Source organism: Centroberyx affinis, unplaced genomic scaffold (genome assembly GCF_046629955.1).
Source record: "Centroberyx affinis isolate AG114_WGS23_722 - 3 ecotype Tasmania unplaced genomic scaffold, CSIRO-AGI_Caff_v1 ptg001293l_1, whole genome shotgun sequence".
Lineage (NCBI taxonomy): Eukaryota > Metazoa > Chordata > Actinopteri > Beryciformes > Berycidae > Centroberyx > Centroberyx affinis.
In genome coordinates this window covers 860,961-873,530 of record NW_027279799.1, presented here as the reverse complement: position 1 = coordinate 873,530, position 12,570 = coordinate 860,961, and the positions used below count along the sequence as shown (strand labels likewise).

At 40.2% G+C, this 12,570-nt stretch overlaps 1 protein-coding gene across 1 annotated transcript; it reads left to right on the top strand.

The window, feature by feature from the left end:
* The first annotated feature begins 1,559 nt into the window (after positions 1-1,559).
* On the top strand, positions 1,560-7,339 carry LOC139649111 (protein NDRG1-like). The gene is made up of 12 exons (XM_071525428.1): positions 1,560-1,613; positions 2,986-3,091; positions 3,602-3,722; positions 3,959-4,021; positions 4,273-4,333; positions 5,102-5,188; positions 5,519-5,575; positions 5,669-5,835; positions 6,230-6,329; positions 6,687-6,722; positions 6,900-6,951; positions 7,107-7,339. Exons 1-12 carry the CDS (start codon positions 1,563-1,565, stop codon positions 7,337-7,339), a joined length of 1,134 nt encoding a protein of 377 aa, XP_071381529.1. The 5' UTR covers positions 1,560-1,562.
* The last annotated feature ends 5,231 nt before the right edge of the window (positions 7,340-12,570 follow it).

The window sequence follows — 12,570 nt, the reverse complement described above, 5'->3', positions numbered from 1 at the left end:
TGTACTTTTAGACTTGTTGAATACTATTGCAAAAAGGTACTTAGCATAGTATACTTAGGCTTATACTTTAAATGATAATAGAAGTATACTTAAAGTACAGTAACTTGTTGCGAATTAAGTACTTCTAAAGTACTATACCTTGCAGGTATAGTACTTGCGGTGTATTTTAGTATACTTTGAGTATTTGTGTGAGTCAAGTTCAAGTATACTAAAAGTATACAGATATAAACTTAAATGGACTATTTCTGTCACATCAAGTATACTACTTGTGTGTAGTAGTATTAAATTAGTTAAATGAATTTATAAAAAGTATAAAAGTATACTTACAAATATACTTTTATAAACTAAAAAATGGGCCAATTTAGTCAGAGTAACAAAAAGTATGTTTATAAGTACACTTATAATTCCCCAAAAGTTAGTATACTTTTTATACTCAAGTATACTTTAAAAAGTAATCTTACTGTAAAGTATACTACTTCTTCATAACCTATTGTAGGTAGGACCTTGTCTTTGCAGAGAGGTGGTTAAGGTTATAAGCTTTACTCAGCAAGTTTGAGAGTTGATGCTAGCTCTACTGATGTGTTAATGGTGCCTCACATGATGAGAGTTAAGGTAAGCTATACTGTAGAGCTAGCTAACACGGAGTGGGTCAAGGTTAGTTACACTGCAGGGAGCAGCTTGTGTTGCTGTGAGCAGCAGATGGCACAGTGGGATTAGACAGCTGACCTGCCGATCTCTGAAGATGTCATGATTCCCCTGACTCCCCACAGCAAAAAACAACAAGATTTACATTTGATTTTATCTTCAGTTCAGACTTATAAAGGTTATTACAGGATATTGTTTAGTCATGTCTCCTTACTGTACAAAGGAGATAGTTTTACAGTTTCAAGAAGTTTCAGTTGTTTTACAATAATGTGGCTTGTTCGAAGAATAAATCCTCAAAGAAGATTTTAAAAAGTTTATTCTAGGCATTAAACAAGTTAAATGCCTAGAAACAAGTTGCACTGTCATAATAGTGAAACTTATTGGAAATAGTAAAATGATATGTCAGTGCAGCAGGATAATTTTACTCAAAACATCCGAAAACACATGATAACTCCAACACAGGTGCTGCACCTCACTATACCAGTTATTTTCAGTGTAGGCACACTGGCTAATTCCCTATAGAAGCCAGCGCTGTCTCTGCGGGCCAGCAGCAGCCTGGGTCAGATTAAAACAGGAAGGGGCCAGTTGGCTGCATGGGAGCCAGGTTGGGGTTAGGGCTTAGTGACAGATCAGTGTTCGTGGATATATAAACCAGCTCAACCAGATAGTCTGTCGGACACACACACGCTCACTCTCTGATGCTTTGCTACTGTCGGACTGACGCTATCCAGGAATACAGACTGGGAATAAAATAAGCTTAGAATATTTATCTTCCAAAATTTCAAGAAAGTTGAGAATCAAGACGAAAGAGGATACAAGGATATCAGATCTGCACTAGACACAGGACATCTTCTGTTTATCTACTGCGCATCTATTGTATATCTGCCGTTGTTGTGGTCTACTCTACACCAGCAGCCATGGTTCTGGAGGATAATGAGTACGACTCTGTCTTTGAGCCCCAAGTCACTGTGAGTATCCTGTCACAGAGAGCTGAACTTAACCTGAGTCCAGCCTAACTCTTCATACTGACTCTAGATCCACTGTTCTAGAGAGATAACCCTTACCCTTTGAACCAACCTCAACCTTAACACTAAGTGAAGTGACCCTAACCTTAGTATCACAGCTGTGCAGCAGAGAGCAGTCACTTATTGTTTGGGTTTGGTTGAAAGTGTAACATCGGGTTAACATGAGGACTGGCTTCAGTTCACTATCAAATCAATCAATTCAGGAAGTAGATTTCCTCAAAGTATTCAAATAGAAACAGGAGATAAACTCCTTATCTATGAACCACATTGGCTGCAACAAGGACTACTTAGTTATATTTAAATATTGAAAAGCTGTGGGCTTATCGAACCTGTAAAGAATAATTTCAAATTTGAAACTTGAGTGCATTTCCTATCTACATTTGCATTGATAATTTAGTAAGTAAATTGAGTCCAGTTTTGGTCCAGTTCCTCTGGGAAATATGTAAAAATCACAGACCCAGACTCAGGCTTCAGAGCAGGTTAGCACAACTTGCAGGTGTCTCATTATACTGCATGTTAAACAAATTTAATGCTGCGTCTTAAATCAGAATCAAGAATTCTCCCAGGCCATGGTATAAACTCTGCTATGTACTTGTCCAGACACTATTGTTAAGCTGGTGCTATGCAAACTAAAAGGTGGTTATTTTCCATCATAAATGTGCAACCAAAGATCAAATGTGGGTCACACGTGGGTTATATAGGATTAAACACGAGATTATCTGTGTCAGTCCACTTTTAAGTGGTTGTAGTTACCATTGAACTCTCAGTGTTCAGACTGTAATGCAGTATAGCAGTAGCAAACCCCTCTGGCAAGGAGGAATGTCCATGACGGTGTGTGTGTGTGTGTGTGTGTGTGTGTGTGTGTGTGTGTGTGTGTGTGTGTGTGTGTGTGTGTGCGTGTGTGTGTGCGTGTGTGTGTGGGTGGGCAGGTGGGTGTGCATGTGCGTGGATGTGTGGATGTATATATAATCTGACTCAACAGCTGTTCCCCAGTGAAATAGTTTCCAACTCTGCTTCTATCAGTTGGGGAGGGCAGAGTGTTGCAATTGCCATAGATTTTAGACCAAGTGAGTCAGTAATAATAATATCATACTTCCATGGCTACAACCTCCTAGCCCAGCCGTCCTCTGTGTCCCATGTTGGTACAAACACAATACGAAATCTGCCTTGATTGGCTGAAGAAATACACACTACTGCTTCTACTTGCACTTGAGAGCAGCTTCAGCCAGATTTACTGTCCTGTATTGGTACAAAGTGTGTACAAAAAACTAGTGTGTGTCTATTATCTGACTATGTGTGAATGTGTCTGTTTCAGGAGGAGCATGTAGAGACCCAGTATGGGAAAGTCCACTGCACCATCACAGGAACACCAAAGGCGAACCGCCCAATCATCCTGACCTATCATGATGTGGGACTGAACCGTAAGTCCCGCCCCATAAATGGAAACAGAACTTATACAGAATGCCAATTAGAGTAAACAGGATAAGGAATATATGTCTTGATATCCCAGCTAATATTGACATATCCCAGGTATCGTATTTGACATTGCAGAATCCTCATGTTTACATCAGCTAACTAAAAAACTGAATTACTATACTACTTGTGTATCTGGAGTAAACACAAGGTATTGGTTCATCACACTGAAGGTCTCAGTTTTTTATGGAGACATTAAAATCTCCATCACTCTAATTCTTTTCTAGTTTTAACTCAAACATATTCTGTGTTTTCAATATACAAGTACTCTACATCTTCTCAAATTATACCTGATATATATTTTCATTTCTTATTATGTTTTGTTTTCGGGTTTTTGTTCATCTTTTTGTCATCTTAATTTTTTAATTGAATTTCTTGTCTCTGTAGACAAGGCTGTTTGTACAATTAAATTATTACATAATAGAATTTCTATCTATTTTTTCTCTCTCTTTCCATAGACAAGTCATGTTTTGAGACTCTGTTCAACCATGAGGACATGCAGGAAATCGTCAGACGTTTGCCTGTTTGTCACGTTGAAGCACCAGGACAACATGAGGGAGCCAATACCCTCCCTACTGGGTCAGTACACTGTCTGTATTACTCTGTCTGTCTGTCTGTCTGTCTGATCTGTATTCTTGTTTACCCAGTAGAATCAATGTTTCATCTCATTATCTAATCTACATACAGCAGTCTGACTCATAGTTTAAATATGAATAATATGATAATTTAATATTTATAATATTATTTAATATGAGTTTGACAGTTAAAACTGACTCCATCCCTGGTAATGGTGTTGTTGAACTTTGACCCCTCAGGTATACCTACCCTTCCGTGGACCAGCTGTCTGAAACACTGCCCGCTGTCCTCAAGCACTTTGGGTAAGACAGGCTTGATACTAACACTGATGATGAGCACCAACACTATAGACTGTCATAACAATAAACTGTCATCAAACACTTGGTGACACTTCTGAGTCGGCTGTGCTATTTTCAACACATTTAGCATCTTAATTCACACAACATACTGGACATACTTAACTCAAGATGTGTGTTTTTTGAAACTATATTTACAGATATGTGAAAATAACCAAGCCTTTACATGAGTGTAATAATAATCCAATGCTTTACAGGTTCCGTAGTGTGATTGGACTGGGAGTTGGAGCAGGAGCCTCCATCCTGGCTAGATTCGCTGTGAGTTCACATCTATTCTCTAAATCCCACTTGAACTCAGATGCAGCACATAATGTGACACCCAGCTTGTTTCGTGGCCTGCATTTACACAGGAACACAAGACCTGATTGTTCACTCTTTGCGGCACAGATCCTCTCTTGGCTGTCTACACAAGGAGATGATCAATAACAGTATTCAGTGCCACAGAGTTATTGATTAAATCTTTTCTTACTTTTGAAATAAAGCCATAAAGACACAATCAGGATTGTCACTTGACCCTCAGAGAGTCAAAAAGACAAGAGCCACTGATAAACAAACTGTGGCCATTGAGTTTCCAGCGGCAATAATGTCATCTACTGAGTCTCTCTCCATGGCCGTTTCTAAGTGTGATTCTAGCTGATCTTTAGAAAATCCCACTATAGAAATATTATGGACGGCACTGTAAAGGATTTACAAAAAGCACCTCTTAGTTCTAGAGAGGGGGCCACAAGATGGTGTCTAGTAGAAACTAGTCAAACTATGTAGCTCTGGAAAAAATCAAGGACAAGATCAGTAACTCCAAAAGCCATGTGACAGTGTGGTGTGAACATGTATTGGACAACATGTATTAGAGATGTGCCAGCAAAACATGCTGTGAATGACACATTTAACAACTTGTGTTGAGAATGACACATAAGTAACGTGTTGAGATTATTAACTTATTGATTAATCAGATTTCAAATCAAATCAAATCTAAAAACTGACAGAACAAACCCCTAATCTGACTTCTTTGTTTGTGTGTGTGTGTAGCTGAACCACCCTGACCTGGTGGATGGTTTGGTTTTGATCAACATCAACCCCAATGCCGAAGGAATAATGGACACTGTTGCAAACAAGGTCAGCAGTGTGTGTGTGTGTGTGTGTGTGTGTGTGTGGGTGGGTGTGTGTGTTGATCACCCACTCTGTGTGCTGCACCCTGATTCAGTTCAACATCTGGAACCTATACTGCAGATGTTGTGATTTTTTTTTAATGCATACAAAGGCCTGTATGCTGCTGGACATTTGATTTAATTGGATTGATTTGGATGTTAGAGCACTCATAGAGGTTTTACTGAACATTTATTTGTCCCAATATTCCTAACACCATTGATGGTGTGTCTGTATGTGTCTGTGTCTGTTTCTGTGTCTGTGTCTGTGTCTGTGTCTGTGTCTGTGCATGTATTACAGATCACTGAATGGACGCACACCCTCCCTGACACAGTCATCACACACTTGTTCGGAAAGGTAAGCTTACTTATCTTTCTTTACCTCACCTTACTTTGCCTACAGCAGCTGGCTTCAGTTATCATGACACTTACTCTCTAACTGATCGTTCAGGATGAGATCCAGACCAACCATGACCTCATTGCTACATACCGTCACCACATCACGACATCAATGAACCAGTCCAACGTGGGTCAGTTCTTCCGCTCCTACAACAACCGCACCGCTCTGGAGGTGGAGAGGCCCATTCCTGGAGGAAACATTAACGCCCGGACGCTCAAGTTAGAACCTTTAACCTTTAAAGAGGGAGGGTGTATCTTAAAAATTGTGTTTTTGGATTGTACACTCTTGAATATTTAAAAAAAAAAAAAGATTTTGGATTGTACACTCTTGAATATTTCTTGTTCACTGTAAAAAGTGAAAATTGGACTGTTTGTTGTCCAATATTTTGTTCTGCCAGTATTTAGAGAAAATGGCTCCTCTGAAACAGAAGGCTTGCATCATTGCAGCAGAGTCCAGCTCCTCAAATGATAAATGCAAAACACTCAAGAGGGAAACACTTCTATGCCCAAAGCTTCTGAATGTGTGAGGCTCTGTTGTCACACTGTGATTCCTTAGCCAGTCTGTCTGTCCGCCCTGTCTATCTCTCTTAGCGGTCTGTCTGTGTGTTTATAGGTGCTCCACTCTGCTCGTTGTGGGAGATAATTCTCCTGCTGTGGAGGCCGTGGTCGACTGTAATTCCAAACTCAACCCCACCAAGACCACACTGCTCAAGGTAACTGACCGACTGCAAAGGGCAAAAAACCCCAAAAACAAACATATATTATTTAATTTAATTCAGAAACAGTCTGTATGTTTGGGATTGAACATTGGCAGATTGGCAGAATTTAGGAGTTATCTATGATTCATGTTTAAACCTTGAACAACATAGTCATGGTAAGAGGGTTGCCATATCCAACTTATTAGGAAATAATTGAGAATGAATATGATCTGTTATTGTGAAATGAACGTCAATTTCAAACACAGTTTTACCTTTTAATTGATTCAACTGAAAGTATATCAAGCTGACGCCAGGTAAACATTTCACCTAAGACTGAAGCGTACTCATAATCTTTCCCCTTTGCCTTTCCAGATGGCAGACTGTGGAGGACTTCCTCAGGCTGATCAGGTAGGCTCACACTCCACCTCCCATTGGCTACTCTGCCGATGATGCTGTAGAATATCCTCTCTCTGATTGGTTGGATTTGCTGGTTGGAAACTTACTCTGATCTCTCTCTCTCTCTCTCTCTCTCTCTCTCTCTCTCTCTCTCTCTCTCTCTCTCTCTCTCTGTCTCTGTCTCTACAGCCAGCCAAACTGACTGAAGCCTTCAAATACTTCATCCAGGGCCTGGGATACAGTATGTGACTATAATCAAACCTCAAGCTATAAACTGTAACATTATCTATACCATTAGCCTTAAAATTACACCTCAACATCTGCCCAAAGATAGTCCAGTGGTTCAGTGGCAAACCCACAAACAATTCACCCTCCCCCCCACCCCTCTTTCATCAGTGTCCAGTTCCAGTATGACCAGACTCCGGTCTCGTACGACCTCCAGCTCCAGCGTCTCGTCCATTGAAAGCTCCCGGAGCCGGGCGCACACCAACGAGCTGCAGCGCGGCCGGACACACTCGCAGGCCGCCGAGGAGCAGCGGGGGCGCTCGCACACCGACGTCTCCATGGAGAGCATCTCCAACAGCAACGTGGACCAGATGGTCCAAAGGTCCACCAAAGTGTCATGCTAGAGCGTCCCCCTACGCCCTAAATCCCAATGCCCTTAACCCCATTCTTTCTCTGTCTTCCCATCTCTTCCTCCATTACTCTGTCTCCTTTCATCCACTCTACCCTTGCCTGTAGCTGAAAGGTGATCCTAACCCTTCTCTATCCTACTCTCCCTCCCCAAACCCTATCTATCGTCTACCTCCACCTTACTCTGCTACTATCCCTCTCTTCTCTCGCCATCTATCCATTCCTCTATCCACCTATCCTGTCCTTTGTCTGTGCCTATCCACCTACTCTGTCCTTTCTCTCCCTCTATCCATTCCTCTATCCACCTATCCTGTCCTTTGTGCCTATCCACCTACTCTGTCCTTTCTCTCCCTCTATCCATTCCTCTATCCACCTATCCTGTCCTTTGTCTGTCCCTATCCACTACTCTATCCACCTATTCTGTCCTTTGTCTGTCCTTATCAATTTCTCTATCCAGCTACTCTGTCCTTTGTCTGTCCCTATCCATTCCTCTGTCCCCTATCCTGTCCTTTGTCTATCTTTTCAGCCTCTCCAATCCACTTTGTCTGTCCCTACCCATCCTCACCGCTCTGCTTCTCCTCCTCAGCCTCTTCCTCTCTGTGTCCTGCCCTGTCTGCCCCACTGCTATCTAACTCTAGCTCTGAATCCTTTATCCTTTCTGATTCTGTCCCTGTCCCTACCCACTATGTTCATCCCTCTCCTCTCCTCTCCTCTCCTCTCCTCTCCTCTCCTCTCCTCTCCTCTCCTCTCCTCTCCTCTCCTCTCCTCTCCTCTCCTCTCCTCTCCTCTCCTCTCCTCTCCTCTGTTGTTGCTGCTGACTTTTCTACCACAGGCTCTGATATTGACGCTGATTTACACTGGCCGCAGTAAATGGGCTCGTAAAACTGACGCACACAAGGAAACTGTAAAAACCGAAATGTATTAATCTAAAACTTGCATTTGTAGTCATGAGGGCCTGTTCAAACCGACAAGGATTTGTATACAACTCAGATGTGTATTCATGTAAGATGAGTGTAACTGAGATGTAAGTAAGATATTTATTGTATAACAGTTTGTATGTTCAGTATGTTCATAACTGTAGCAATGTGTATTGATTATATACTGTTATGCTATATATGCAGAAAGATGCTATGTGAGACAGATGAGTATTATTAACTGTAGGAATGTGTAATGAACATATACTTTCATTTATAAAACATTGTTTTAAAATGGAGCTGCTTTAAGAAAAAGGCTGTGTAAAATCAACATATATTCATTACTGTAAAGATATGTTACATTCAGTTCAGTTATTAATATTTTATGTAACCATCTCTTGTGTGATCAATGATGAAACATTCTTAATAAACAACTATACTGGTGCATAGCTGGTAATTTATTCCACCATCGGGTCTAAAGCATAACATGAACTTGTCCATCAATCTAGACAAGACATTTATTAGTCAGAGCCATAGACAGACAGATACCAGTTTGTACTATAGACACCATGTTGTTGCCCCTTCTCTGGAACTAAGTAATGTTGGCTGTAAATATGTGCCAGTGCTTCCCATAATGTCACCATGGTAACATGCTCATCAAGATCAGCTAGCAAAGCATCACCAATTACTTAAGCAAAAGGACAACAACTATCAAGTTGGATTATGGTTGCCAGGGAAAATCTCAAGGACCAAATTCTGTCAACCAAGACTCTCACTGTTTTAAAGACAGCTGGACAAACACAACATTGGAGAGAAAATATAAAAGCTGTGTTGGATCTAGAGTTGTTTTTACAGTTATTTATAAACTATCAATTACTTGTGTAGTTTTGCCATTTAAATGCTGTTAATAATAGGACCTTCTCTCTCTCCTAAACGATCACACTCAGAAATGGAAGTGCAGCGTCTATGTTACTCTACATTTATCTCATCCTGGAGTCACATCATGACAGGATCCAGTTGAAATTTTAGTCAAAAATAATTGATTCATATAACGCAGCTCTAAAATAGGTCTTAACATATTGCTGAAGTTTGATATACAGTAGATGGGTATATTAGTTTTGCAATCTGCTATGGGATGTGAGAACCTAAAAGTTGAATATCCCATAATTACTCACAATTACACAAAACTTTACATTCCCAAACTCTCAATTATAAAAGGCCACAGGAAATAGATGAAGGGAACTTTTCAGTATAGTGAATCTAACTAAACTATGTTGACCTCCTTATTTCACTCTAAACATATTACCCAAAGTATTTTCATCTCTGTCCACCTCAGCTACAACCAACAACAGCACAAACAGTACTCCTATCAGTAATGTGATGCGTATGCTGCTGTGCCATTCACTTTCTTGCTACTTCTCCGACTAACTTAATTCAGGCGATGCTTGCTAATGTTAACACCAAAATGTTAACATTAGCTTTGTCTCATTTAGCCAGATCCTTTCTCTTCTTTTTAGCGCTGTGTTTGCAAAGAAAAGGGTAACCTAATCAACATGAGCATAGCTCTATAAGTCAAGCCAAAGGCCACCCTTGTCCTTCCCACCAACACTCGTCTGCCCTATTCCACTCTCCTCAGTGTGATTCCTTTTACCATTTACCAGTTTCTGCTGTGACAACACAACCACCTCAGGCAGCTGAGGTGGTGGGGGACTCGTCTGATTTTGCTTGACCTAAGGAGGCCTGTGGTTTCCCTATAAATACCATCTTAGTGCACCTTCTCAACAATATGGTTCTTAAATAAAACGTTGATTGTTAAATTATTTTGCAAACATTTTTTTACTGCAAAACTCATAGTGGCATCATCTCAGCAAAACCAAAGATATGACAAAGTGACTTAATTTCATGTTGCGGCCATAAGAAAATGATCATAGTAATAATGGTCTGATGTTGGAAGCCCTAATCATTGTCACTGATAATGTGTACAAATTATCAAAATATAACTGGAATACAAAAAATATTCTACCACACATTGAAAGGCTTGATACCAGAATACACAATGTATTTGTATAGCTACAAAGTGCTATGAATGTCACAAACATATAAAAAAAAAAAAAACTATAATAAAGGGAACGCTTGCAGTAAAGCAAAACTGAATCAACAAAATTGGTCTGTAACAACAAAATCAACAACCAGAGATGGTGGCTTCTGTTAGACAGGAGAAAGGACAAATCATAGTGTACTTCTTCTATCTGTCCACTAGATGAAGCTCTATAACCTCCTCTGCTCTCCTCTGTCATCACAAACAGTAAAGCACCATGTTCAGGGTCTGCATGTACTGGACTATCCATAAAATGTGAAAATGCTACATGACATTTTAACATACAGACATTTAAATCATATTGAACCCCAAATATATGGTACTGATGCATGTCCAGAATCTGTTTTTTTTGTATGATTACCAGCACTTTATAGCTAGTATTTTTCTGATGTATTTTTAATCAAATCTGCATGTTACAGCATCCTGACCTGACGCACTCAGCCTGGCCCTCTTCCAGAGGAGTGGATTAAGGTGCACTGCATCCTCAGATAACAGTCGTGACGCTTTTGTTTTAAATCCCTGTTTTTTTCCTCCATCCCTACGCACAGTACCTGTCATACACACTGTTGTGAACATTTGTTTAGATGGCTTGCCAAATAAAATTGACAGTACAGGGCATGAAATCAAACTGACATCTTTTTTACATGTTCAAACTGGAATGCAGGAGCAACATGGGTCGGCTTACGCCTTGCTTAGTGGCACCTCAATGGTCGAGGGAGGGAAAGCATGTCTCCTTTACTCCCCCTGCCAAATTTTCTCCCAGCAGGGATTCAAACCAAGTTACAAATTCTCATCTCTAACCAGGAGGCTATGGGCGTTCAGATACTGCACCACAGATAGCTTCAGTCAAAGGCATGGGCTTGGGGAGAGACAAACCCCCTTCAGTATTAAGCGATGGGCAAATTGCCTGTTTTTATTCCACTGCAAGCTTTGTCTGTTATCAAACCACTGAGTAATAGACTCTCAAGCTTAAAACTGTAATAATTCCAAATGCCGTCAAAACTACAAATGTAAAGTTCTCCTTTTTAAATCTGATGACCAAAAATCTTTTCACACTTTTCTTTATCTCTGCGCCTCCATTTTTTCAACGAATTTAGAAAAGTTGGTGTACAACAGAATTTTGAAGCATCTGAATGCTCATTTCATTCTATATGATTATCAGTATGGATTTAGAAAACAATGGTGATAAAATCCACCCTGCTCTAAACAATAATAAGGTCTTGGAATATTTCTAGACTTATCAAAAGCTTTCGTTATTTCTGACAGTCTACTATACAAATCATGTCACCACTGGATGCAATATGCAGATACCATTGACGCATTAATCCTTTTACACTGGGGTTCATTTTGGTTTATCATATCATTACTCTGTACTCCTGATGTTGTGGGTTTTAATTCCTTTCTCCCCCACCTTTCTCTGTGAACTATTTAATGATGCAGTTATACAAAAAGATAATTTTAAACAAAAAGTAATCTGTTTATCCTCTTAACTGCCAAGATGGGAGACTGCCAAGTGTGCGTGCGTGCTTGTGTGTGTGTGTGTGTGTGTGTTTGTGTGTGTGTGTGTGTGTGTGCATGGCTGCATGCATGAATGTATGTGTGTGTGTGTAGGTGGGTCTGTGTGTGTAGGCCGTCAGTGGATGGATTGTTTAGGACTGTGTCTGTGAGACAGTGGGAGCACACAGATCCAAGATAGGATCATGGCAGTCAGCATCACAGTTACAAGATTTTGTTATGTTTGTGTGTCTGTTTATGTGTGTGTGTGTGTGTGTGTGGCTTCAAAATGTCAAGGCGTCTTTTGTTTAGCTTACATTATAATACTATGATGAATTATGCATAGCCTAACTGAAATTTTAAAATTTCATTCAAACATCAGACATCTGTGGGTTGGATTAATCTTACATAGACAATCGTCTGTTCCCCGGTCATTTCACTGTGTTTTGGTGCAATGGGCCATGTCATAAGACCATTAAATTGCACAATTTTCCATCTGCTTTGGTGCAGATTTGCGATTTTTCATTAGGGTGGGATTTATGGGTTTACTTTGCTATTCACTATAGATGTTTGCACAAAGAGGGAATGTTTAAGGATGACTGTATGTGACTGCTCCCCACTGCTGTTATATCCCTACAGAATGGTCAGTTACATAACCAGTGATGTGATGTTATGTTAATGTATGGTTCCTCCCTTAAAAGACTCTATATTCGTACATCTC

Excerpts from the sequence above, each read along its gene's own strand:
- LOC139649111 (XM_071525428.1), top strand. The coding sequence starts at position 1,563 with ATGGTTCTGGAGGATAATGAGTACGACTCTGTCTTTGAGCCCCAAGTC. Across the intron at positions 1,614-2,985 it reads TCTTTGAGCCCCAAGTCACT|GAGGAGCATGTAGAGACCCA; the intron begins GTGAGTATCCTG and ends TGTCTGTTTCAG. Across the intron at positions 5,189-5,518 it reads TGGACACTGTTGCAAACAAG|ATCACTGAATGGACGCACAC; the intron begins GTCAGCAGTGTG and ends CATGTATTACAG.